The 25,297-nt window shown below is 43.1% G+C and overlaps 2 protein-coding genes across 3 annotated transcripts in view; both read left to right on the forward strand.

Moving 5' to 3' along the window:
* ZNF805 (zinc finger protein 805) overlaps positions 1 to 25,297 on the forward strand; it is a 94,905-nt gene that overhangs the window by 19,934 nt on the left and 49,674 nt on the right. Inside the window, exons 4-5 of one of the 2 annotated variants that reach the window (XM_073796317.1) lie at positions 5,539 to 5,682; positions 6,567 to 8,008. In XM_073796317.1, the coding sequence (XP_073652418.1) occupies positions 5,539 to 5,682; positions 6,567 to 8,008 (1,586 nt within the window). Of the gene's footprint in view, positions 1 to 5,538; positions 5,683 to 6,301; positions 6,451 to 6,566; positions 19,616 to 25,297 lie in introns of those variants that run through there. The other variant, XM_019928867.3, reaches the window with a different exon arrangement.
* AURKC (aurora kinase C) lies at positions 21,234 to 24,562 on the forward strand. The gene is made up of 7 exons (XM_019928872.3): positions 21,234 to 21,503; positions 21,623 to 21,659; positions 21,902 to 22,093; positions 22,502 to 22,640; positions 23,061 to 23,209; positions 23,919 to 24,093; positions 24,260 to 24,562. Exons 1-7 carry the CDS (start codon positions 21,476 to 21,478, stop codon positions 24,428 to 24,430), a joined length of 891 nt encoding a protein of 296 aa, XP_019784431.1. The 5' UTR covers positions 21,234 to 21,475; the 3' UTR covers positions 24,431 to 24,562.

Raw genomic sequence — 25,297 nt, forward strand, 5'->3', positions numbered from 1 at the left:
GTGGTTAAGAATCTGCCTGCCACTGTAGGGGACGTGGGTTCGAGCCCTGGTCCGGGAAGATCCCCCATGCCACCGAGCAGCTGAGCCCGTGTGCCACAACTACTGAGCCTGCGCTCTAGAGTCTGTGAGCCACAACTACTGAGCCCGTGTGCCACAACTACTGAAGCCCGTGTACCTAGAGCCTGTGCTCTGCAACAAGAGAAGCCACCACAATGAGAAGCCTGCACGCCGTACCTAGAGAAAGCCCACATGCAGCAACAAAGGCTCAATGCAGCCAAAAAAATTAAAAAAAAAAACTTGAATTTGCCTTGTGCTGGCAACTATTTATCAATATATAGCATTTACATTGTATTAGATATTATAAGCAATCTAGAGATGATTTAAGGTACACAGGAGGATGTGTGTAGGTTATATGCAAATACTCCACCATTTTATATAAAGGACTTGAGCATCTGCAGATTTTAGTATTGAGCAGGGGGTTTCTGGAACCAGTTAATCTGCTGTGGATACTGAGAAACAACTTCTTTGAAATGTCATTTCATGGAAAATGCCTGTGTTTCTGTTACCTTGTTTCCCTTTTGTTTGTAGGGATTTTTTTTGTACATTCTTGATACTTTTATCAGTTATAGATGCTGCTCTATCCCCAATATCAAAAAGATATTCTTGTTTTATTCTAAGATGTTCTAAACTTGGCACTTGACATTTAACTCTTTTTGGTCTGAGGTAGAATTTGAGTATAGTGTGAGATAGGAATACAGTGTTTTGGGGTTTTTTTACTTTTTTAAATTAATTTTTTTATGATCCTTTTAATGTGTTGTTGGATTGTGTTTGCTAGTGTTTTGTTTTGTTTTTGAGGTCGAATGAGACAATTTATAAGTTCCCTTAGTAAAACCTTGAAGGAGATGAAAAAAGAAGTACACAAAGAATACTAAAGAGCTGGGGGAAGAGCAGAAATCAAGAAAGGGAGATAAGTTTAGGTGGTTACTAGTGTCAAATTTGCAGTGCGTCATAATTATAGTTACTGTGTTCAATGTTAATTCTCTCCCCAAGATAATTTCTGAAGGTTGTACTTTCACATCTCTTTTGCTTCCACTTCTGTCATGCTGGCTTCTTTTATTGGTGGGATAACAGGCATACTTGAGAGAGATGCATGTTCGGTTCAGGACCACCATCATTAGGTGGCCATGCGGTTCCCTCATCTCCTTTTTTCTTTATACTGATGGGTAGCATTCTTCATCACAAATGGAAGGTAGTGTGCTGGAAAAATAACATGGAGCTCCAAGGCCCAGAAGCAGCATGGGGTAGAGTTTTGTGACCTCAGATTCATTGTGATCCCAGTAGTGTCTGTCTTTTGTAGCCTCCTCTCATGTCTTCTTTCCTTGTTCAGCTCTTATAATGTGTTGCCATCCTTGATCCAATACGGAAAATTTAGTCTGTTTCCACAAACTGATTTCACCAGGAGTCCCTCATGTGATGACGTTCTGTCAGATTCTCTTGGTGTGTGAACTGTCTTCAGGTTCAACATATGAATCAAGTTTGGAGGTTGGGGTCCATCCTTCTAGTGTTGGAGGGTCTCCTGCAGAGGCAGGGAGAGGCTGTGGCTCACCGTGGGGACTAGGACACTGACAGCAGAAGTTTAGGGAAGTACTCCTTGGTGTGAGCCATCCCAGAGTCTCTGTTTGCTAGTATTTTGTTGAGGATTTTTGCATCTATATTCATCAGTGATATTGGTCTGTAATTTTCTTTTTTTTTGTGGTATCTTTGTCTGGTTTTGGTATCAGGGTGATGGTGGCCTCATAGAATGAGTTTGGGAGTGTTCCTTCCTCTGCAATTTTTTGGAAGAGTTTGAGAAGGATAGGTGTTAGCTCTTCTCTAACTGATAGAATTCACCTGTGAAGCCATGTGGTCCTGGACTTTTGTTTGTTGGAAGATTTTTAATCACAGTTTCAATTTCATTACTTGTGATTGGTCTGTTCATATTTTCTATTTCTTCCTGGTTCAGTCTTGGAAGGTTATACCTTTCTAAGAGTTTGTCCATTTCTTCCAGGTTGTCCATTTTATTGGCATACAGTTGCTTGTAGGTAGTCTCTTAGGATGCTTTGCATTTCTACGGTGTTTGTTGTAACTTATCCTTTTTCATTTCTAATTTTATTGATACGAGTCCTTTCCCTCTTTTTGATGAGTCTGGCTAATGGTTTATCAATTTTGTTTATCTTCTCAAAGAACCAGGTTTTAGTTTCATTGATCTTTGCTAATGTTTTCTTTGTTTTTGTTTCATTTATTTCTGCTCTGATCTTTATGATTTCTTTCCTTCTGCAAACTTTTTTTTGGGGGGGTTTGTTTGTTCTTCTTTCTCTAGTTCCTTTAGGTGTAAGGTTAGATTGTTTGAGATTTTTCTTGTTTCTTGAGGAAGGCTTTTATTGCTATAAACCTCCTTCTTAGAACTGCTTTTGCTGCATCGCATAGGTTTTGGATCTTCGTGTTTTCATTGTCATTTGTCTCTAGGTATTTTTTGATTTCCTCTTTGATTTCTTCAGTGATCTCTTGGTTATTTAGTAACATACTGTTTAGCTTCCATGTGTTTGTGTTTTTTACGTTTTTTTCTCTATAACTGATTTCTAATCTCATAGCATTGTGGTCAGAAAAGATGCTTGATACGATTTCAGTTTTCTTAAATTTACCGAGGCTTGATTTGTGACCCAAGATGTGATCTATCCTGGAGAATGTTCCATGTGCACTTGAGAAGAAAGTGTAATCTGCTATTTTTGGATAGAATGTCCTATAAATATCAAATCTATCTGGTCTATTGTGTCATTTAAAGCTTGTGTTTCCTTATTAATTTTCTGTTTGGATTATCTGTCCATTGGTGTAAGTGAGGTGTTAAAGTCCCACACTATTATTGTGTTACTGTTGATTTCCTCTTTTATAGCTGTTAGCAGATGCCTTATGTATTAAGGTGCTCCCATGTTGGGTGCATATGTATTTATAATTGTTATATTTTCTTCTTGGATTGATCCCTTTTCATTATGTAGTGTCCTTCCTTGTCTCTTCTAACATTTATTTTAAAGCCTATTTTATCTGATATGAGTATTGCTACTCTAGCTGTCTTTTGATTTCCATTTGCATGGAATATCTTTTTCCATCCCCTCACTTTCACTCTGTATGTGTCCCTAGGTCTGAAGTGAGTCTCTTGTAGACAGCATATATACAGGTCTTGTTTTTGTATCCATTCAGCAAGCCTGTGTCTTTTGGTTGGAGCATTTAATCCATTCACATTTAAGGTAATTTTCAATATGTATGTTCCTGTGACCATTTTCTTAATCGTTTTGGGTTTGTTTTTGTAGGTCCTTTTCTTTTGTGTTTCCCACTTAGAGAAGTTCCTTTAGCATTTGTTGTAGAGCCGGTTTGGTGGTGCTGAATTCTCTTAGCTTTTGCTTGTCTGTAAAGCTTTTGATTTCTCCATCGAATCTGAATGAGATCTTTGCCAGGTAGAGTAATCTTGGTTGTAGGTTCTTCCCTTTCATCACTTTAAGTATATCATTCCACTCCCTTCTGGCTTGTAGAGTTTCTGCTGAGAAGTCAGCTGTTAACCTTATGGGAGTTCCCTTGTATGTTATTTGTCGTTTTTCCCTTGCTGCTTTCAATAATTTTTCTTTGTCTTTAATTTTTGACAATTTAATTGCTATGTGTCTTGATGTGTTTCTCCTTGGGTTTATCCTGTATGGGGCTCTCTGCGCTTCCTGGACTTGGGTGGCTATTTCCTTTCCCATGTTAGGGAAGTTTTTGACTATAATCTCTTCAAATATTTTCTCTGGTCCTTTCTCTCTCTCGTCTCCTTCTGGGACCCCTATAATGCAAATGTTGTTGCATTTAATGTTGTCCCAGAGGTCTCTTAGGCTGTCTTCATCTCTTTTCATTCTTTTTTCTTCTGTTCTGCAGCAGTGAATTCCACCATTCTGTCTTCCAGGTCACTTATCCGTTCTTTTGCCTCAGTTATCCTGCTGTTAATTCCTTCTAGTGTATTTTTCATTTCAGTTATTGTATTGTTCATCTCTGTTTGTTTGTTCTTTAATTCTTCTAGGTCTTTGTTAAACATTTCTTGCACCTTTTCGATCTTTGCCTCCATTCTTTTTTTAAGGTCCTGGATCATCTTCACTATCAGTATTCTGAATTCTTTTTCTGGAAGGTTGCCTATCTCCACTTCATTTTGTTGTTTTTCTGGGGTTTTATCGTGTTCCTTCATCTGGTACATAGCCCTCTGCCTTTTCATCTTGTGTGTCTTTCTGTGAATGTGGGTTTTGTTCCACAGGCTGCAGGATTGTAGTTCTTCTGCTGTCTGCCCTCTGGTGGATGAGGCTATCTAAGAGGCTTGTCTAATTTATTTATTTTTATTTATTTTATTTTTTTGGCTGTGTTGGGTCTTCGTTGCTGCCTGCGGGCTTCCTCTAGTTGTGGCGAGTTGGGGCTACTCTTTGTTGCAGTGTGCGGGCTTCTCATTGCGGTGGCTTCTCGTTGCAGAGCATGGGCTCTAGGCGCGCAGGCTTCAGTAGTTGTGGCAAACGGGCTCAGTAGTTGTGGCGCACGGGCTTAGTTGTTCCACAGCATGTGGGATTTTCCCGGACCAGGGATCGAACCCATGTCCCTTGCATTGGCAGGTGGGTTCTTAACCACTGTGCCACCAGGGAAGTCCTCTGTATAAGTTTTAAGTCATACAGCCTGATGGTTTGATTTACGTATATTGTGAAATGATTACCACAGTAGGTTCAGCTGACACCCATATAGATAGAAAAAAAAGTAAAGAGGAAAAGAGAAGAGGAAAAAAAAATTTCTCCTTGTGATGAGGACTCTTAGGATTACTCTCTTAACAGTGCTTCTTTATAGCATACAGCAGTGTTAGCTAGTTATTGAGTTGTATACTGCATCCCTAGGACTTGTTTATCTTAAAACTGGAATTTTGTACCTTTTGACCATCTTTCTCCAATTTCACCTCCCTCCCCCACGTTAAATTCTTCATTGGTATAGCTCCTCTTTAATGTTTTCAAGTAAACTATTAATATTTTCTCCATCTAGATCATGTGTATTTTTCTAGTCTTTTCACCAGACTGTTCGGGCATAACAGACCCAATGTGTCCATCCCAGTCCTGCTCACCTCCTGCCTTATGAGCCCTGTCCTGGGAGTCCTCACTGTAACCCAAGTCAAAACCATGGGAATCAGTTTCCCTGGATTCTTGTCAATACCATCCTCATGGCCTGGGGGGCCTTTGTACATTCTGTGTCCTAAGGCTATAGTGTCCTTCCCACCTCCTCTCTGTGGCAACTCCAGTGGTGCCAGTAGGACTCCCCTGGTCTCTTCCTGCACACAGTTAGCCAAACTCAAGGTTAGAAATACAGAACTCCAGGACTGCCAAGTCTGCCCAGGTGTTGTGAACCATCTGCAAGTTGAGGGGTTTCCCAGTCCACCCTCAGGTTCAGTGATTTGCTAGGAGACTCACAAAACTTCCTAAAACCTGTTATGCTCACAAATCGTGTTTGTTACAGGCAAAAGATGCAGAGTAGAAGAGGGGCCGGAGGTGTTCCAGACACGAAGCTTCCGTGTCTTCGGCGTCTCGTTACCTCCTGGAATCGATATCTGGCAGTATGTGCACGGAGTGTTGCCAACCCAGGAAACTCACCAGAGCCTCGGTATCCAGATTTTTGTTGAGTTTTCATTACAGAAGCATGATTGATTGAGTCATGGTACATGCGACTCAGTCTCCACCCTTCTTCCCTTTCCAGAGATCCAGCTGATAACTCGTGGTTCAAAGCCCCAGCTTTCTAATTACACGTTTGGTCTTTCTGCTGTGCCCAGACCTTACCCAGACCTAATGTCATCTCTTCAGCATAAACTATCTAGGGGCCCATAGTGATTCATCTGTTGTCGTAAAGTATCATGTACATCCCTAGGGACTCACCATGAACAACGAAGACATGCCTGTCTCTGGAGATACCCAGTTTACAGGTTACTTCCTTAGAGCTGGGGCAAGGACCATACTTCTCTTTGGAGATAGTTGAATTGGCATTATACACTTCCTGTCCTTTATCAGGGCTGCATTAGATGCCTTTTCCTAGTGGGTTTTTTGTTTTTTTTTTTTTTTTCAGCCGTGCCACTTGGCTTGCGGGATTGTAGTTCCCCCACCAGGGATTGAACCTGGGCCTGGCAGGCAGTGAAAGCACAGAGTCCTAACCACTGTACCATTATGGAATTCCCTTTTCCTCGTGTTCTTACAGCAACATGGGATGTCTTCGATTAAAGGAAACTGAAAGCCCACAGAGGCATTATTACTCTGTCCAGCCAAGCCTGTGAAATTGTGGCGTTCTGTCCATTGCAGACTCTCTTACTGGGTCCGGCTTTCAAGGTGTCAGCAGTCTAATGACCAAGAAAGAAAGAAGTTACAATGTTGAGATTCAGAGGTAGCAAAACAGACACAGAGGCACTGTTTTCATCTTTATCTTTTTCACTGAAATGCCGATTTTGTTTCTTCCTTGTTGGTATTACTAATGGGCCTTGTTTATTGGGTTTCTTTCAGTTGACAAAGGAAAACCCAAGACCACAGAACCTACCACTTGTGAGCCAACCCTATATGAGGGAGCCTCTATCCAGGAACTAATACAAGGAGGCCCAGGGGACTCCCAGTTCGGACAAACCAAGGATCAGGATGGGCTGTTGGAAATGCAGGAAGGACACTTGGGACCAGGGATGGACCCCCAGAGGGAGAAGCTTCCTGAGAAAATGAGTCCTGAACATGGCAGCTTAGGGACAGCTGGTGGTGTGTGTTCAAGGATTGTAGAGGAGCTGGTCCCTGCAGGAGGTGCTGTCCATGACCATGACTCATGTGGATCTGGTAATGACCACATGATTCAGGAAGAGGAAAGTATCTTTAAATGCAGTGAATGTGGGAAAGTTTTTAACAAGAAACACCTTCTTGCTGGACATGAAAAGATTCACTCTGGTGTGAAGCCCTATGAATGCACAGAGTGTGGGAAAACCTTTATTAAGAGCACACACCTCCTCCAGCACCACATGATCCACACCGGGGAGAGGCCCTATGAGTGCACAGAGTGCGGGAAGGCCTTCAACCGCAGGTCCTACCTTACACAACACCAGCGGATTCACACTGGAGAGAAGCCTTACAAGTGCAATGAATGTGGAAAGGCCTTCACCCACCGCTCCAACTTTGTCTTACATAAGAGGAGACACACCGGGGAAAAACCCTTTGTGTGCAAAGAATGTGGGCAAGTCTTCCGACATAGGCCAGGATTCCTTCGACATCACATCATTCACAGTGGTGAGAATCCGTATGAGTGCTTTGAATGTGGCAAGGTCTTTAAACACAAGTCATACCTCGTGTGGCACCAGCAGACTCACACTGGGGAGAAGCCCTACGAGTGCAGTGAATGCGGTAAAGCCTTCTGTGAGAGCGCAGCCCTCATTCACCACTATGTCATCCACACTGGGGAGAAACCCTTTGAATGCCTCGAGTGTGGGAAGGCCTTCAACCACAGATCATACCTCAAGAGGCACCAGCGGATTCACACTGGGGAGAAGCCTTTTGTGTGCACTGAATGTGGAAGGGCCTTCACCCACTGCTCCACTTTTATCTTGCATAAACGGGCCCACACTGGAGAGAAACCTTTTGAGTGCAAAGAATGTGGGAAAGCCTTTAGCACTAGGAAAGACCTCATTCGGCACTTCAGCATCCACACTGGGGAGAAGCCCTTTGAGTGCACGGAGTGTGGGAAGGCCTTCAACCGCAGGTCAGGCCTCACCAGGCACCAGCGGATTCACAGTGGAGAGAAGCCCTATGAATGCATGGAGTGTGGGAAGTCCTTTTGCTGGAGCACAAACCTCATTCGACATGCCATCATCCACACGGGAGAGAAGCCTTATAAGTGCAGTGAATGTGGAAAGGCCTTCAGTCGTAGCTCATCCCTCACTCAGCATCAAAGGATTCATACTGGGAGAAACCCTGTCAGTGTGACAGATGTAGGAAGAACCTTCACCAGTGGGCAAACCTCAATCACCCTCCGAGAACTCCTGTTGGGGAAAGAGTTTTTGAATGTAAACACCGAGGAAAATCTTTTGCAGGAGAAAACACCTACCATGACATCTGATCGTACATACCAAAGAGAAACCCCACAAGTATCTTCTCTGTGAGAAAACCTGTCACGGATCATCAGTAGTTGTGTAAAGACGCATTGTAGGAATTGACCCAGCCTAGAGCCTTACTCTACATCTGAGAGTTCATCTGTGAGGGAGAGACCAGTGTTTATTGTGCACTAAGGAAAACTTTAGCTACGTTTTTCCCTTAGTTTACACTGTAGTGTTATCTCAGGAATTTTTATAAAACGAAGGTGGAAACTTAGATGAAAAAATGAAATGCAAACATAGTTTGAGACTTCTCTGTCAAGGTTATGGCACTTTGTCATGGATCCCTTAGTTTACTTGGGGTGAGGGGAATGTTATTTCACAGGCAAAGGGCCTTGACCCTTTATGTGTCTTATATATACATTCGTTGCTGTCCAGTATTGGGAGAGTTAGACACTTGAAGCCAGGTATTTAAGTAGATAAAGATACACATATGACACACAGGCACGTTTTATTGCACCAGTTAAGACTGTTTCAGGCTTTGGTTTTTTTAAAAAACAAACGGTTCTTCTGGTGGTTTTAAACACCAAACATTCAGACTTTTTATTGATTCAATCTGTTCTTTAATTTCTGTAGCTATATGGTAAATCTTAAAATTGGGTAAAGTGAATACTTTTATTATTTAAATTAACTCTGCTTTCTAGTTCCTTGGACTTGCCATATAAATCTTAGGATGCAAAAAAACCTTGCTCATGTGTTTATAGAAATTGATTTAAACCTGTAGAGCAGTTTGTTTAAAAGCAGCACCATGAACACAGTACATGGTATGGTGTTTCATGTATCTAAGTAATTCTTGATATTTCATTACCATTTTGTAATATTGAACAATACAGGTTCTGTACATTTTTTTTAGGGTTTATGTCTAGGTTGTTGGGGTGTTTTTTTTTTTAGTGATTTGTAAATGGCTGCTTTTTTTTTGGCCTCGAGGCTTGTGGGATCTTAGTTCTCCCACCAGGGATAAAACCCAGGCCCCCTACAGTGAAAGCGAGGAGTCCTAACCACTGGACTGCCAGGGAATTCCCTATTGGCATTGTTTTAAACTTTCATTTCCACATAATCTTTAGTAGCATACAGAAAGATAATTGTTCTGGGGGGTGATATTTTAGTATCTTGCAGCCTTGGCTGAACTCAGTTATTTCTAGCCATTTCTTTGGATAGAATCCTTGGTATTTTCTGCATAGAAATGTCAACTGCAAATAGTTTTCTTTCTTCCTATTTGTATACGTATTATTTCTTTTTCTTAATGCACTTAGCCAGGACTCTCAGTATGATGTTGAGTAAGAGTAGTAAGAGAGGACATCCTTGACTGGTTTCTGATATTAGGGGGAAAATGGTCAGTTTTTCATCAAGTACAATGTTAGTTGTAAGGTTGTTTTTTTTCCATAGAGTTTTCCTGTCAAGTCTAGAAAGTTTCCCTCTGTTAATTTGCTGAGATTTTTGTTGTCATGAATGAATGTTGGATTTTGGCAGATACTTTAGCTCCATCAGTTAATGTGATCATCTGGTTTTTATTCTTTAGCCTGTTGATATAGTGTATTACATTGAGTTTTGAATATTAAACCAGCCTTGCATCCTTGGAATAAACCTCACTTGGTTGTGGAATATAAATTTTTTAATATATATTAAAGCATTCCATTTGATTATATTTTTTTGAGCAGGTTTTCCTATAATCTCTTGATTGATGATATGTAGTTGTCATTCTTTGCTTGTTTTTAACTACTGTCATTGTCTGGTTTTGGTGTCAAGGTGATAGTGGCTTCCCAAGTTCTGTTTTTTAGGAAGACTATGTAATTGTTTTTAATTGTTGTTTTAATGTTTCATAACATCCTCCAGTGAACCATTTGAGCCTGGAGATTTTCTGGATACTTTTTAGTTACATATTATTTGATAAGTATGGAACTATTCAGAGTATCTGTTTTCATATTGGATAAATTGGATAGTTGGTCCTCTTCAAGGAAATGTTTCATTTCATCTAACTTTTCTTATTTGGAGACTTGTTGGGAGTATTCCCTTATTATCTTTTTAATGGCAACAGGGTCTGTACTTACATCGCATTTTATTCCTGATTTTGGAAATATGTCACCTCTCTTTTTAATCATTGTCGGTCTTAGACATATACCAATTTTACTGATCATTTTGAAGAACCAGCACTTTATTTTATTGATTTTTCTCTATTGCCTTTCTGGGTGTTTTTTTTTTGTTTTATTTTGTTTTTTTTTTTTATCACACCACGCAGCATGTGGGATCTTAGTTCCCCGCAGGGATCGAACCTATGCCCCCTGCATTGAGAGCACAGAGTCTTAACCACTGGCCCGCCAGGGAAGTCCCTTTACCTTTCTGTCCTTAATTTCACTGATTTCTGTTCAGGTCTTTATGATATCATATCTTCTACTTTGCTTTGGTTGTATTTTGCTCTTTTTATTTTTTGAGGGATACTAAGATTACTGATTTGAAACTTTTTTTTTTCTTTTCTAATGGATCATTAAGTATTATAAAGTTCCTTCAGCACTGTTCCAGCCTTATCCCACAAGTTTTCATTACAATTTATTCAGTTCTAAATATCCCTTGATTCCCTTAGAGACTTCCTCTGACACCCATGTATTATTCAGAAGTATATTGTTTCATTTCCTACTGTTTGGAGCATTTTCTGGTATCTTTTGTTACTGATTTATTACTTGTTTCATGTTTGGTTTGTTTAAATTTGTTGAAGTTTGTTTTATGACCCAGAGTGTGGTATATCTTGTTCTGTAAGGCTTCTCGAAACCAATGTGTATTCTGCTGTTACTGGGTGAAGTTTCTATAAATGTCTGCACAATCCTCTTGGTTGGGGTTATTGCTCAGATTTTTTACATCCTTGCTGACTTTCTGTGTAGTATTTCTGTCCGTTGCAGAGAGAGGGATGATGAAGTCCTGAAGTATAATTGAGAAATTGTCTATTCCTTACAAGTTCTGTAAGTTTCTGCTTCACGTATTTCAAAGTTCTGTTGTTTGGTGCATACACATATAGGATTGCTATGTCATCTTGGTGTATTGACCCTTTAATCATAATAAAGGGGTTCATTTTCTTGCCTTTGAAGCATACTTTATCTGATATTAGTATAGTCACTACTGCATTTTTATTTTTATTTTATTTTTTTTGTGGTACGTGAGCTTCTCACTGTTGTGGCCTCTCCCGTTGCAGAGCACGGGCTCCAGACGGGCAGGCTCAGCAGCCATGGCTCACGGGCCCAGCCGCTTCGCGGCATGTGGGATCTTCCCGGACCGGGGCATGAACCCATGTCCCCTGCGTCGGCAGGCGGACTCTCAACCACTGTGCCACCAGGGAAGCCCACTACTGCATTTTTTTATTAATGTTTGTAGTCTATATTTTTCCATAATTTTATTTTTAACATCTACATCATTATATTTGAAGTAAGTTTCTTGTGACAGCATGTAGTTGGGGTCATACTTTTTTTTTTAATCCATTATGCCACTTTTAATTCGTAGGTTTAGATCATCTAAATTTAAAATAATTATTGATATGTTAGAGCTTAACTGTACCATTTTATTAATCTTTTTTTTGTGTGTGTTCCCTTTGTATTATTTCTCTTGTTTTCCAGTTTTTATTATTTGGGTTCCCCCACCCCATTTCCTGTGGGTTATTTTAATATTTTTTAGAATTCCATTTGATATGTCTGTAATGTTTTTGAGTATATATCTTAATTTTCTTTACGTATTGTATCATGTATACATAACTTATCACAGACTGTACCAGCATTTTAGCACTTTGATATATAGAAACCTTGATTCCATTAGGTTCACCTACATTCCCTATTCTTAATATAATTGTATTTTCTCGTTGTATACTGAGAACTATATTGGATATTGTAATTTTTGCCTCAACTTAGTTTTTTATTCCTCCCCCCCCACAAAATTCGTGAGAAGCATAGTCTGTTTACCTCTACTTTTACCATTCCATTGTTTTTTCTCCATTCTTGAAGTCCCAAGTCTTCTGTTAACATTTCCATTCTGTTTGGCAAATTTCCTGTGGCCTTTTTTCTAGGGTATGTCTGCTGTTAACAAATGTTTTTTCTTTTTTCATCTAAAAATGTCTTTATGTTCACTGCATTCCTGAAGGATATTTTTGTGCGACATAAGACTTGGGGTCCACAGTTCTTCTAGGACAAAAGAAAACATGTCTGTTTTTTCTTCTGTCCATCTCCTTTTGTCCAGCATGGTTTCAGATGAGAAACCTGCCTTTCAACCCATTGTTCCTCTATTTGAAAGGCATCCTTTCCGTCAGGTGCTTTCAAAGTGTTTTTTATTATAATATTCAGTTTATGATGTGTCCTGGCATAGCATTTTTAGGGTTTATCCTGTTTGGTGTTTTCTCAGCTTTTTGAATCATGTGGTGTATGCTCTTTGCCAAATTTGGGAGATTTTTAGTTATTTTTCAAATATTTTTTCAACCCCACACTTTTTCTCCTCTCAGGGACTCCAGTAACGTGAATGATAATTCTCACATTCTTGTTCCATAGGACCCTCAGGCTCCCATCTTTTTGTTTCCACCAGTCTGTTTTTCTCTGTTCCGCACATTGATTAACTTTCATTGATCTCCCTTTGAGCTCACTGGTTTCTTTCTGTCTCGTATATAATCTACTATTGAGCTCACCCAGTGAGTTTTCATTTTGGTTTTTGAATTTTCCAGTTGTTTGATTTCCATTTGGTTCTTTTATACATCTTCTGTATTTTTGCCTAGCTTATAATGCCAAAGAAGGACTCTGAGAAAACAGGCAAAACTGTGTAGTCCAAGGTCATGGTTCTCTGGTGGTTTATCTTGATGTTGGGATAGAAATCCTAGATTAACTGGAGAAATGAAAAGCCTGGTATCCACAAGAATTTCTGAGAACAGATCTTACAACTGAGACCTGTAGATTGTTCAGAGTTGTGTTTAAGGTGCCTGGATTCTCCGTGAATCCTACTGTCTTCTGCCTTGTTGCCCAAGCCAGACACACTTTGCAGCCATTTTTTCATCATCACCCACATCCAGCCACTGTCCCATTCTGTTCTTTTTTTCCTAGTAGACACTCAGTATATGTGTGTTCTAGTGAATGGCTACATGCAGCAGGGGATTTATATTATAATGTTTGGCTCCCTCACAGTGTTTACACAAAGCTGTGTATATAGTTGGCACCGTATAGAACATACGTTGACCTTGAAGAAAATCTACACAAGCTTTTATGGCCAGATCATAGTCATAATGAATGATTGTTTTGGGTCGTCAAAGACCACCCTCAGTTGCAGTAATTTGCTGATTCACAGTACTCTGCGTATTTTTACAGTCAACAGCTGTGCTTTATTACACCAAAACGGTGCAAAGCAAACTCAGCCAAGGGAAAAGGCACAAGGACTGAAGTCCAGAGGAAACCAGGGACAATCTGCAGTGGTCCTGTCTCAGGGAAGTCACACAGGACGGGCCTAATTTAAGCTCCATCAAGGAGTTAACAGCAATAGATTGAAATGTCTACTGGGGAAGCTAATTAGAGACCCAGTGCCCGGGGTTTCTTGGGGACACTCTAGCACATACCAAATTCTAGACCTCTAGAAGGATAGATAGATCTTTGGCATTAAGCCAAACAGTTAAACAAAAAACTTGGGCACGCTGAGCCACTCGTCATTTGTGGGAATGATGGGAAATCTCCCAAAATCTAAGGTCCCAAACCCCAGCCCTTGCAGAGGTGAACCTTGCAAGCTCAAGAGAATAGCAGTCTCAGGCCTGCTGTGTTACGTCTTCATAGTGACTTAAATGGTACTAAGATGCCGATTAATTCAGACTTCTGTAACAAACATTAAGCAAATACAGTTTCCTACAACAAAAAGTGAGTCATAACTCTGAGGTGAAATTGTTGGAAAAAAAAATCAGTAAGCCAAAGTAGAACTTAACAAACTAGCCAGGATTTAATTTAGTGATGACAAAGTACAGAGGCAGTCTGGTGACAAAGTTCCTTATCCCTTCCCAATATTAATATATGTATGTATATGTATGTGTATGTTTGTACACCACTTGAGGCCATATATATGTATATAAATGTGTATAGACCTAATATATATGTATTTCTGTGTGTGTATATATATACAGATACATGGCTTCAAGTGGTCTGACTTGCAAATACACCCACTGCTTGCTTACCCTTATCTATAAAGATGTAAATGCCAGATCAATGCTGTGTGTTCCTATAGCACGTAAGTCAACAATTTCTTGTCTCTTTGTTCCTGCTATTGATGCTGTTTGCCTCTGTCTTCAACAAAGAGAGAAATAAGGAACATGTGCATCATTCAGTGCACCTGACAAGATTTAATTAAAGACTTCGTTTCAGGCTTAGTCGCCTTCATGATCTATGTGTGAGTTTCACTTGGAGAGAGTGGGAGCTGGTGGCTCCAGCGGGGAGGGCCCTTGCTGGAGACATGGTGCTGGACCCCTACAGGAATCTGGTCTCTGGGAGTATGTGCCTCTCCCCTTTGTACTCACACTCTGGCCTGCAGATGACCTTTCCTGTCTCAGTGGGATGGGGGGGTGGTGCGGCTCTGGAATGCTCAATGATGTCATCCTTGAGAGTTGAGGGTTAAAGATTTGTAATCTGCTCACAGGTAGGTTACACACCTCACAGTTAAAGGTCTAAATGGTAGATGGGCAACTTTGCCTCCCTCAGAGCAGTGTCAGTGCCATGGGCCCTGTGGTCTGACTTCCGGTTGGTACTTCCTGACCTGGTTCTTACCTGCTGGAAGACTTTTTAGAAAATTCCTGGCCACTCCTCCTTCCCTTTGTTTTGGATATCCATGTGTTAAAGTATGTGCTTTTATTCTGAAGTTCTAACATTTGGGACCTTGCTGATCCTGTAGAGACTGCTCCTCCTAGAGCTAGCTGATTCCTCCAGATAAGTTTCCCCACTGGGTGTGCCTTTTAAATGCAAACCAGCCATTCCAGAGTCCAGACCCCACTACTACTGCCTTTATCAAGTTCTCATGCTTCAAGACCCTTCCCTAGATCCCAGGAAACTAAGGACAGCCCCTGCACTCTGAACTGTGCTGAAATTATCCCAGCTAGCTAATCCTAAACCTACTTAGCCTGCTTGCTTCCCCTGGCCCACTGCTCCCAGTGAAAATGACAACACAGTCTTTGCCTACACTTCCGCCTCCATCCTTTTGCCGCTGACTCCACACTAGTGCGTCCCCATGTGACCCTGTGGAGCATGGCGTGACCTCATCTTACAGAACTGTATTTCTTCAACGGCAATCATCTGTTGGCCTCATATCAGGATACTAAATCCTACATTTTAAAACTGCCTGAAAGCGTTAATGAGAGGATAAATACTAGGAATATAACAGAGCAAATCAGGCATTTCCAGAAACCAGGGTGTCAGTGCACCCAGCCAGATGCAATCTTTAAATTGGAACGGTGTGGAGAGTCCTGGACAGAGGAAAGAACAATGCCAAGGAGAGGCTGTCCAGGTGAGCAAATAGCAGGTATTTGACAGGCCAAGGTGTTAGTAAGATGCCACTTACCTCCACCCCCAGGTGTTTGTCTTTTAGAAAGATGGTTCCAGATTCCCTTCTCAAAGTCACACACTTCAGACAATGACCAAGTGTGGCTAGCTGGGGGCCACAAATTCATTAATGACAACTTCAGATAGTCTCCCTGTATGATTCCTACTTTCTGAGACGTGAAGGAAGAAACGCCTTCTGTGTGCTGTCTCCCGAGTCCTGCTACATCATTTGTTTTCTTGTTCACCTCCTGGTTAACAGGCATCCTCATCACTTTCCTCCCTTGTCCCTTATGGCATCTGTAGCCACGTGGTCTTTCAACCTTTCTGCTTATTATTGCTCATTCTAGTTCCATTTCATGCTCTTGATTTTGGGTATAAATCTTCATACACATTTGATGTGCTCTCCTCACTTTCTCTTTCCTTGAAACCTGAAATCACTTAAGCAATCGTCAACATTTTCCCCATCGTAGCCTGCCCAATGTTTGCTGTGCCTGTGATCTCAGCTGCCTAAAGCCGCCTCCTCATCTGCATGTTCTTTTGTCCTTCACTCTTTCTGATTCGTCCTCCCACATGGCCTTGAGTGTCAGGCACCACTCTGTATCCCACATCTCACTTCTTTATTCCTCCCTCTCCCTTTAACTGAGGAGTCCCCTTGGACCTATTTTCCTTTCCTTGCGATTATTGCACTTCACCATTACCTCTTCTATTTTTCTCCACTTCCCAAGCCTCCCTACATTGTGAACCTCCTTGGTACAGTCCCACCCTCTACACCACTCTGGGCAAGGTTGGTGGTGACTCCCATGTTTATAAAATTTAAGCCCTTGGTGCTTCCCTGGTGGCGCGATGGTTGAGAGTCCGCCTGCTCATGCAGGGGACGCGGGTTCGTGTCCCGGTCCGGGAAGATCCCACATGCCGCGGAGCAGCTAAGCTTGTGAGCCATGGCCGCTGAGCCTGCGCGTCCGGAGCCTGTGCTCCGCAACGGGAGAGGCCACAACAGTGAGAGGCCCGCATACCGAAAAAAAGAAAAAAAATTTAAGCCCTTGTCTTTCTTGAGACTGAACTTGACCCTGTTGACCCCTCCATTCTTGAAATACTCTTTTTCTTTGGTTCTGTAACATCAGTCTCCTGGGTTTCTCTCTCCCTCTTTCTTTTTTTCTAACTTGCTAACTCATCCACTTCTAGTCACCCATTCAGTTTTGAAATTTCTAAATACTTTTCATAGGCCTTTTTCTCACTCTGTGGTCTCTCCCAAGGCTTCATCTGCACCCTTGGCTTCAGTTATCTTCTTTACTTTGAACAAATTGAAATTTATTTTCCCAGTCCTGACTTATTGGAGCTCTAGACCTGAACCCCTGATTTTCTTCTTACTGTCCCCACTTGGATGTTTCAAAGATGTCTCATTCTCCACTTGACTTTTTAAAGATTCCTAAAGTGGCTTCCACTTCTCCCTGATTCTGATCTACTTTTATTTTTCTTAAAGAATGAGATAAGGCCATGTCTTTATTTTTTTTATTTTTAAATCAAATATTAAGTTTTTTAAATTTATTTTTGGCTGCGTTGGGTCTTTGTTGCTGCGCATAGGCTTTCTCTAGTTGCAGTGAATGGGGGCTACTCTTCAGTGCAGTGCACGGGCTTCTCATTGCGGTGGCTTCTCTTGCTGTGGAGCATGGGCTCTAGGCATGCGGGCTCAGTAGTTGTGGCTCGTGGACTCTAGAGCGCAGGCTAAGTAGTTGTGGCACACGGGCTTAGTTGCTCGGTGGCATGTGGGATCTTCCCGGACCAGGGCTCGAACCCATGTCCCCTGCATTGGCAAGCGGATTCTTAACCACTGCGTCACCAGGGAAGCCCCTGATCCACTTTTAGTCTTGCCTCTACACTACATGGCACTGTTTGGTTACCAAGGATAGAAATCCCAGGGGACTTCCCTGGCGGGCCAGTAGTTAAGACTCCAGGTTTCCACTGCAGAGGGCACAGGTTTGATCCCTGGTTGAGGAACTAAGATTCCACATGCCACGCAGCACGGCCAAAACAAAAAAATCCCTTACTCAGCCTGGTTACCTCTGTTTCCTCATCCCCCACATGCAAAGTTGCCAGTTTTGCCTCTTTAATGCCTCTCAAGTCTATCCTCTTCTCTGTAATCCACCACTTCCTTCCTAGACCATAATACCATCATTTATCACCTCTAATTCTGTTTAGTAATTAGGTCTTGTTTTACCCGTTTCCTCTTCAATCCATTCTCCACAGTGTAACCAGAGATGAAACTCAGATGATGCATCTCACTCCCTGCTACCTGCCCAACACACACACCGTTAAAGTGTTTCATGACTTTCCTTAACTCTTGGGATAAAAACCGAATCCTTAACATAGCCTGTCCATGGGGTCTTACCTGGTAAGGGATGTGCCTAATTTACTGCCTTTTCTCTTGCATGTGTCTGACTGCTCTTCTCTCTCCACTTCCTGTTTCTGTTTCTTTTCATTTTCTCCCCTTCTCTAGGGCTCTTCCTTACCCACTTTGGCTAGTGAGTGAGTGCTTATCCTTCACATCTCACCTCAAATAGCACTTCCCTAGGGAAGCCTTTACCAGAATACCCACCTAGGTCATAACTTTTCTTTTTCAGGGAAACTTTCATGGTTCTTTGCTGCCTAAGACCACCTTCAGGCTTGGTGGTTTGCTAGGAGGATTCACTAGACTCAGAAGAGCTGTGATACTCATGATGACAGTTTATTACAATAAAAAGACACAGACCAAGATCACCAAACGGAGAAGGCACGTGTAATAAAGTCCGGGAGAAACCAAGCACCCCTTCCAGGTGATCCCTCCCTGTGCAGTTCACAGGGACTCAAATTTCAGCAAAGATGTGTGACAACATGTTCAGTTATCGCCAACAAAGGAAGGTCACCCAAGCTTCAGAGTCCACAGATTCCTTTACCGAGGCTCGCAGCGCCTAAGTGACCTACCATGGATACTCGGGATCCGCAGAAGGCAAAGATGTAGTGCTGCCTCAGGCAATACAAAGCCCACCCTTCATCATGAGTCACATTGTTAGCATAAATTATCTGGTCATAATGATACAGTGGGACCTACAGGCGTAAGCATAAAAATCACTCTCACTAGTCAAGATATTCCAAGGACTCAGAAGTGGTCTTCCTGGAGCTGGTCAAGGGCAAGTCCTTATTTTTTTCTTTCTTTTTGCCACACTGCACGGCTTGTGGGATCTTAGTTCCCCAGCCAGGGATTGAACCCAGGCCCTCAGCAATGAAAGTGTAGAGTCCTAACCACTGGACCACCAGGGAAGTCCCCCACAGGTACATTTTAGAACACGTTCAGGTGCATATTAGAACCTCGTTACTATGGCTGACAAAGTTTACACAATTTGCCTCCCTTTATCTCTCCAACTTACCTCATACCACTCTAACCCCTGAAGATGCAGCTCTAAGCCACACTAGCCTTGCTTTTCTGCAAACACCCCAATACACTCCGAACCCAGGAATGTCTTTCTCAAAGACTAGGAATCCATCTCTTTGAAATGAAGACATCAAAGGAGATAGCATCCCTACATCCCAGCTTCTGTGGGAGGGTAGGAGCCTAACTTTGACAGGCACCTTGCTCCAAGTAGCAAAACTACCTCTGTCATAAAGAATTGAGAAGTTAGTTTTCCCTTCTAGAAAGCCAATGTAACAGCAGATAGTCACCCCAATTACCAGGTAAATTTAGGATGAACTATGTGTAACAAATGGTGCTGTCAATACCTGAGAACTAATTATTGTTTGAAAATGTATGTAATGGGTTGTGTCTGTTTGGCTATATGAAAGGGTGAGTTTTATTCTTTGCAATCTCTTAGCAACTGTGCTGTGCATCACATTCTGGTTTAATGCTTATACAATATTAAACTATTTTATTTCTCTACTATCTTTTCGGAGAGGTTTTTCTGAGTTGGAGATTTTTTCCTTTTTAAATTTCCCCACCAATTCACACTATTACCTGTCTAAAAGAATTCAATTGCAAATGTTTTTGAAATTTCTGTGTATGCCAAACAAATAAATATGGGGGATGGTTTTACTATTTGAGACCCAGAATGCAAACTGATTACTGGGTCCAACAAATACACTTGACCCTTGAACAAAAGGGGTTGAACTGCCTAGGTCCACTTAAGGCAGGATTTTTTTCAATAGTAAATGCTATAGCACTGCACCACTTGGGGTTGTTTGAACCCCTCCCTGGATGCAGACCCGCAGATATGGAGGAATCTCAAATACTGATAAGACAAGCTGGGACGTGGGACCATTTGCTGCAGTGCTTGCACCTGGACAAACATCTCCTCCAGCAACAAAATACAAAGAAACTATAAGGGACTAAAAATAACTGCGTGCATGTGCAATTGGGGCAAATTATGAGCAACAAGATACAAAAAGACCAAAAACCCAACTGTCACTTCTGAGGAGCTGGGAACAGAAGCAGGGTACCAGGAGCAAAAGCAAGGTACTGGGAGCAAAAACGGTACTGTGCATGCCCCCTGCACACAGCACCACCAAGGAGGTGGGCAGATTACCTAAGCCACCCCTCCAGCCCCACCCCTGGGCTCACCTCGGTTAAGGGCCCAGCCTGCCCCGCTTCAGGGAGCGAGCCAGCGAACCTGCTACTTGTTTTCTCCCTCCTGATGCAGGAGTCCCAATAAAGCCTTACCTGAATTTCTCCTCAGGCCTCATATCAATTTCTATTGATTAGGGAGTCCAAGAACCCTGGTGGTAACACTGAGGGCCAACCATAAGTTATATGCTGAAGGTCAGCACCCTTAAATACCACCCCCGCCCCATCCCGCTTGTTCAAGGATCAGCTGTGCTGTAGTAAGTACATGAGACAGGAGGGCTGAATGCAGCTGTGGTCCGTGCCCCCACTTCAAGTGGCCCGGGCAGTCCTGGGCTGGGGGAGGCAGGTGTATTGGGGGAGGGCACACAAGCCACAGGATACTGGGGGACAGAGGCACAAATTTCGGGGAGCTCCACAGTGGTGACCCTCACATAAGCGAGTGACTGAGGAGGACCCTGGGGAGCGGCTTGAATAGGACACGTCCTTCAAGCTGGGGCCAGTTGGGCTGCACGTGGTTCTGGAGTTTCCCAACTGCATAACGTACCCCGGCAGCTTCCTACGGTTAGTTTATATTCAGTCACACCTCCGTCACGTCACTGAGTTCGTTAAAGCAGTCACTCAGTCACGGATTTATATGTTTGCTCATTCATTCAGGCTTCTTGCATTACAGACTCTCCACACCCCTCCACCCTCTCTCCCCTTCCGGTTTCTGGCGCTCCCTCCTCTCGTGTCTTTCTGCCCCGGCTCCCGCCTTCCTGTCTCCGCGCCCTGCCCTCTCATTGGCCCAGCGCCTTAAGTCCCGCCCCGCAACCACGGGCGGGAGCTCTCATTCCTGTCTCTTCTATTGGGCACGCTGCCTAAGCCTCAGACATTTCAACCAGTGGGAGTCAACCAGGAACTACCCGCTCAGCCAATGGGGCCAGAGCACTTAGTATAAAGGGCCTGGGCCGCGTTGTTCAGTATCTTATCTAATTCAGTAGTGGGTCTGTGCAGAGGTGAGCCTCAGGGGAGCCCGCAGGCGGTGCCCGCCCAGTGACTGCCCCGAGGCTGCGTGGGAGCGGGTCGGGACTGGAAGAGCCTCAGCCTGAGGGTTACCTCCTTCCTGGACACCCAGCTCCTCAGGGCTCAGGAAGGCGTCCTCCTCACCACCATCTTGTCTAGTGAGCCACCCGAAAACTGATGAAGTCGGGCAGTGCGCAGCCCGCAGGTGAAAGGGATAAGTACCAGGACCAGAGAAAGAGGGTTTAGAAGAAAGGCTTGGTGTCAGTTGTTGGGGGTGGGTGTGCACAGAAGAAAGTGTTGACGTCTCTTTTCTTTTTTCCGTAGCTGTAGCAGGTCAAACGATGCCCAGCATCCCAACCGTGTGAGCGCTTTTGTTTTGTATCTTAAAAAGGAAGGGGAGTGGGACCGAGGGATGAAGAGCAAGCTCCACGTGTGAAGGTTGCCTCATGGGACTTGACAGTTATTGACCAAACACCCTGACAGGGCCCTTGAGAAGGGAAAGGGGCCCAGGGAGGGTAAAGTGAAAGAGGAAGGCGAGCCTGAAGTTTCCCTGACTCTCCACCCACCTCCGAAACGGAGACTCTTTTCCTTCTCTCCTATCAGGCGGCGCCTCACAATTGATGATTTTGAAATCGGGCGTCCTCTCGGCAAGGGAAAATTTGGGAATGTGTACCTGGCTCGGCTCAAGGAAAGCCATTTCATTGTGGCCCTGAAAGTCCTCTTCAAGTCCCAGATAGAGAAGGAAGGACTGGAACACCAGCTGCGCAGAGAAATTGAAATCCAGGCACATCTACAGTAAGGACAGTCTCTGTATGAGATTCCTGTTACAGGTTCTTTTTTTCACTTGTTCCTGTTTCCTCTTCCATCTCCGACATCTGAACTCATCATTTCCCCCAATACTACCCCCAAATAGGCCCTTTGCTTTCACCTTGAAGATTTTTTTTTTAACATCCTTATTGGAGTATAATTGCTTTATGAAGATTTTTTTCTCTGCAGTTCATTCCAGTTACACCATGTAAAGCTCCCTGTGTCAGACATCAGAATCTTGATGCCTGTTTCATTTTCCCCTCACAAACTTCCAGATCATGCTGTTACTATTCTGGTCCCAGCACAATTTGCCCCTTGTGTGACCAGTCATTTGTAATAGCATCATGAATTGGGCCTCAGGGAGGAGTCTTGACACTTCCTCCTTCTGTTGCGCAGACACCCCAATATCCTACGCCTGTACAACTACTTCCATGATGCACGCCGGATGTACCTGATTCTAGAATATGCTCCAAGGGGTGAGCTCTACAAGGAGCTGCAAAAGAGCCACACATTAGATGAACAGCGTACAGCCACGGTGAGGTGGGAGGCTGAGGGCTTGGGTTCATGAGTTTCCTATGGGCTGATGGGGGTCACTGCTTGTGGTGGTCATGAGTATCCAGATTGCTTTTTTCTTTATTTCTGAATTTCAGTCTATAAATTTTATATAATGACTCTTATATCCTACAACTTCACATTTGGATACCCTAATTACCCCCAGAATATTAATAAATTGTGTGTGTAAGTTTGGATTCTTTGGTTGTAAGCAACAGAATCTAAGTGTGCTACCTTATGGAAAGAAACATGAAAGGCTCTACGGCAGTTCACTGAATAAATGAGTGGAACTGACTTAGAAATAGGAAGCAAGAGATTTTTGGGGCCTCCAGATGGGAAATCACAGCAATAATCATCCCATGGCCAGCTCCATTTCCAGACTGCTTTTTCTTTGCTCACACAGGTAATGGAGGAGTTGGCAGATGCTCTGACCTACTGCCATGAAAAGAAGGTGATTCATAGGGATATTAAGCCGGAGAACCTGCTGCTGGGGTTCAGGGGTGAGGTGAAGATTGCAGACTTTGGCTGGTCTGTGCACACCCCCTCTCTAAGGTAGGTCAGGTGGTGGCACCCTGGGTGCCAGTTAAGAATGATCCAGTTTGATTTATTTCACACGTAAGATCCAGATACAAGCCTAGGTTTGTATTTAAATACTACCTTTTTCAAATGCCTATATTTAATGTGTATTTGTAGACTGAAAGAATGTGGTTCAACCATTTAACAGAGATTAATCTCTGTTAACATATAACTTTACCAATAACTTTCCATGTAAATAAATTAAGAACCATTGCTCCATAATTCCAGGAATTTTACTGTATGAATAAACCATAATTAATTTACTTCGTCCCTCTTGGTGTACCATCAGTTTGTTCCAAATCTTCCTTGTGAAAATATCCTGGATCGTGAGCTAAATAATTGTATGAAGAATTCTAAAATATGGAGGGACTTCCCTGGTGGTCCAGTGGTTAAGACTCTGTGCTTCCACTGCAGGGGGGCACGGGTTTGATCCCTGGTTGGAGAACTAAGATCCTGCATGACGTGCAGCACCTCCAAAAAAAAAAAGTTCTAAAACATGGAGTTGGTGGATCCCAGTACTTGCCTTCTTCAAACCTTGATCTGTATTGAAATTTGGTGTTTCCAAATTCCTGTGCCTGCGAGAGGGCTGCCAGGATTTCCTAGGGTCTCCTGTCTCATTGAAAGCTGGGGAAGGAGTTTCCCTTATACTGATCCTCTGCTTAGTGCTCCTTTCTCTGCCCTCTAGGAGAAGGACAATGTGTGGGACACTGGACTACTTGCCCCCAGAAATGATTGAGGGGAGAACATACAATGAGAAGGTGGATCTATGGTGCATTGGAGTGCTCTGCTACGAGCTGCTGGTGGGAAATCCGCCCTTTGAGAGCCCCTCCCATAATGAGACCTACAGACGCATCCTCCAGGTGGGAAGGCCACACTCTGGGCATTCATGTGGGAGCTAGTCAGTGGGGGCTGGTGGGCCTGCGTAGCCCAGGGCACACACAAAGATTGTCTGCTAAGATCCCGAACAGTGCCTTGAATGGACCAAGGAAATTAACCATACTTCTCTTTCTTCTGTGCCCTCATCAGGTAGATGTAAGGTTTCCCCCATCAATGCCTTTGGGGGCTCAGGACTTGATCTCCAAGCTTCTCAGATACCAGCCCTCGGAGCGGTTGCCCTTGGTCCAGATCTTGGAGCACCCATGGGTCCGGGCCCACTCTCGGAGGGTGCTTCCCCCATCTGCTCAAATGGTTTCCTGAGCCCTGTATACCCCTAATCCTTTGTGATTGCTCATGGAGCCCCCTTGGCTCTGGTATCTACTCTGTCTTTTGTTTCTTCTCTTTTAAGATGCATCTTGCTAATTAATAAAAGCTGAATCATTTTGTACCAGGTCTTTATAGTTGCATGAGTTGGTGTGTGATTGAGTAGAATCTTTATTTTATTTATTTATTTATTTATTTTTGGTCACACCACACAGCATGTGGGATCTTAGTTCCCCGACCAGGGATTGAACCCACGCCCCCTGCAGTGGCAGCACAGAGTCTTACCAGGGAAGTCCCTAGAATCTTTATTTCTGTAGAAACTGTTTCCCATGAGAGCAGCCCAAAATGATACCCTTCCTGGGCCGCAGGTTTTGTGACTTAACGACTCTTCTTGAAAACAAGTTACTACTTTATGCAAATAACCACCCTGGTGGTGCATAACCTACCACCTATCCCAGTGGCTCCTAGACTCAACTCACTTTCCCCATATTTTCAGGAGTATGTCATTTGTAAAACAGGACACTAATCAATCCAGAGGTCCATTCTCTTTATACTGACATCCAACATGGTGCCATCTTCAAGATAAAATGTTTCACTGCACATCAATGCCATCCAATTCTCAAATGAATTCACTAGCACTTACGCGGTGTTGTCATATTATTGCGTCAGGATAAATCATCCCTGATAATAAATGTATCTTCAACCTCTTCTGAAATCATGTGCTCTGCTTGCAGCAATTTTGGGAGTTTTCTTCCAACATTCCCCTACATCCTCCTGTTGCAGTTTTTTGTGGCAGCTGCTCCCTTCATTTACAATAAGCTTGACTGCACCAGAGTAAACATCCAGACTACTCAGCGAGGAGCT

This window comes from Tursiops truncatus, chromosome 19 (assembly GCF_011762595.2).
Source record: "Tursiops truncatus isolate mTurTru1 chromosome 19, mTurTru1.mat.Y, whole genome shotgun sequence".
In the NCBI taxonomy this organism is placed as follows: Eukaryota; Metazoa; Chordata; class Mammalia; order Artiodactyla; family Delphinidae; genus Tursiops; species Tursiops truncatus.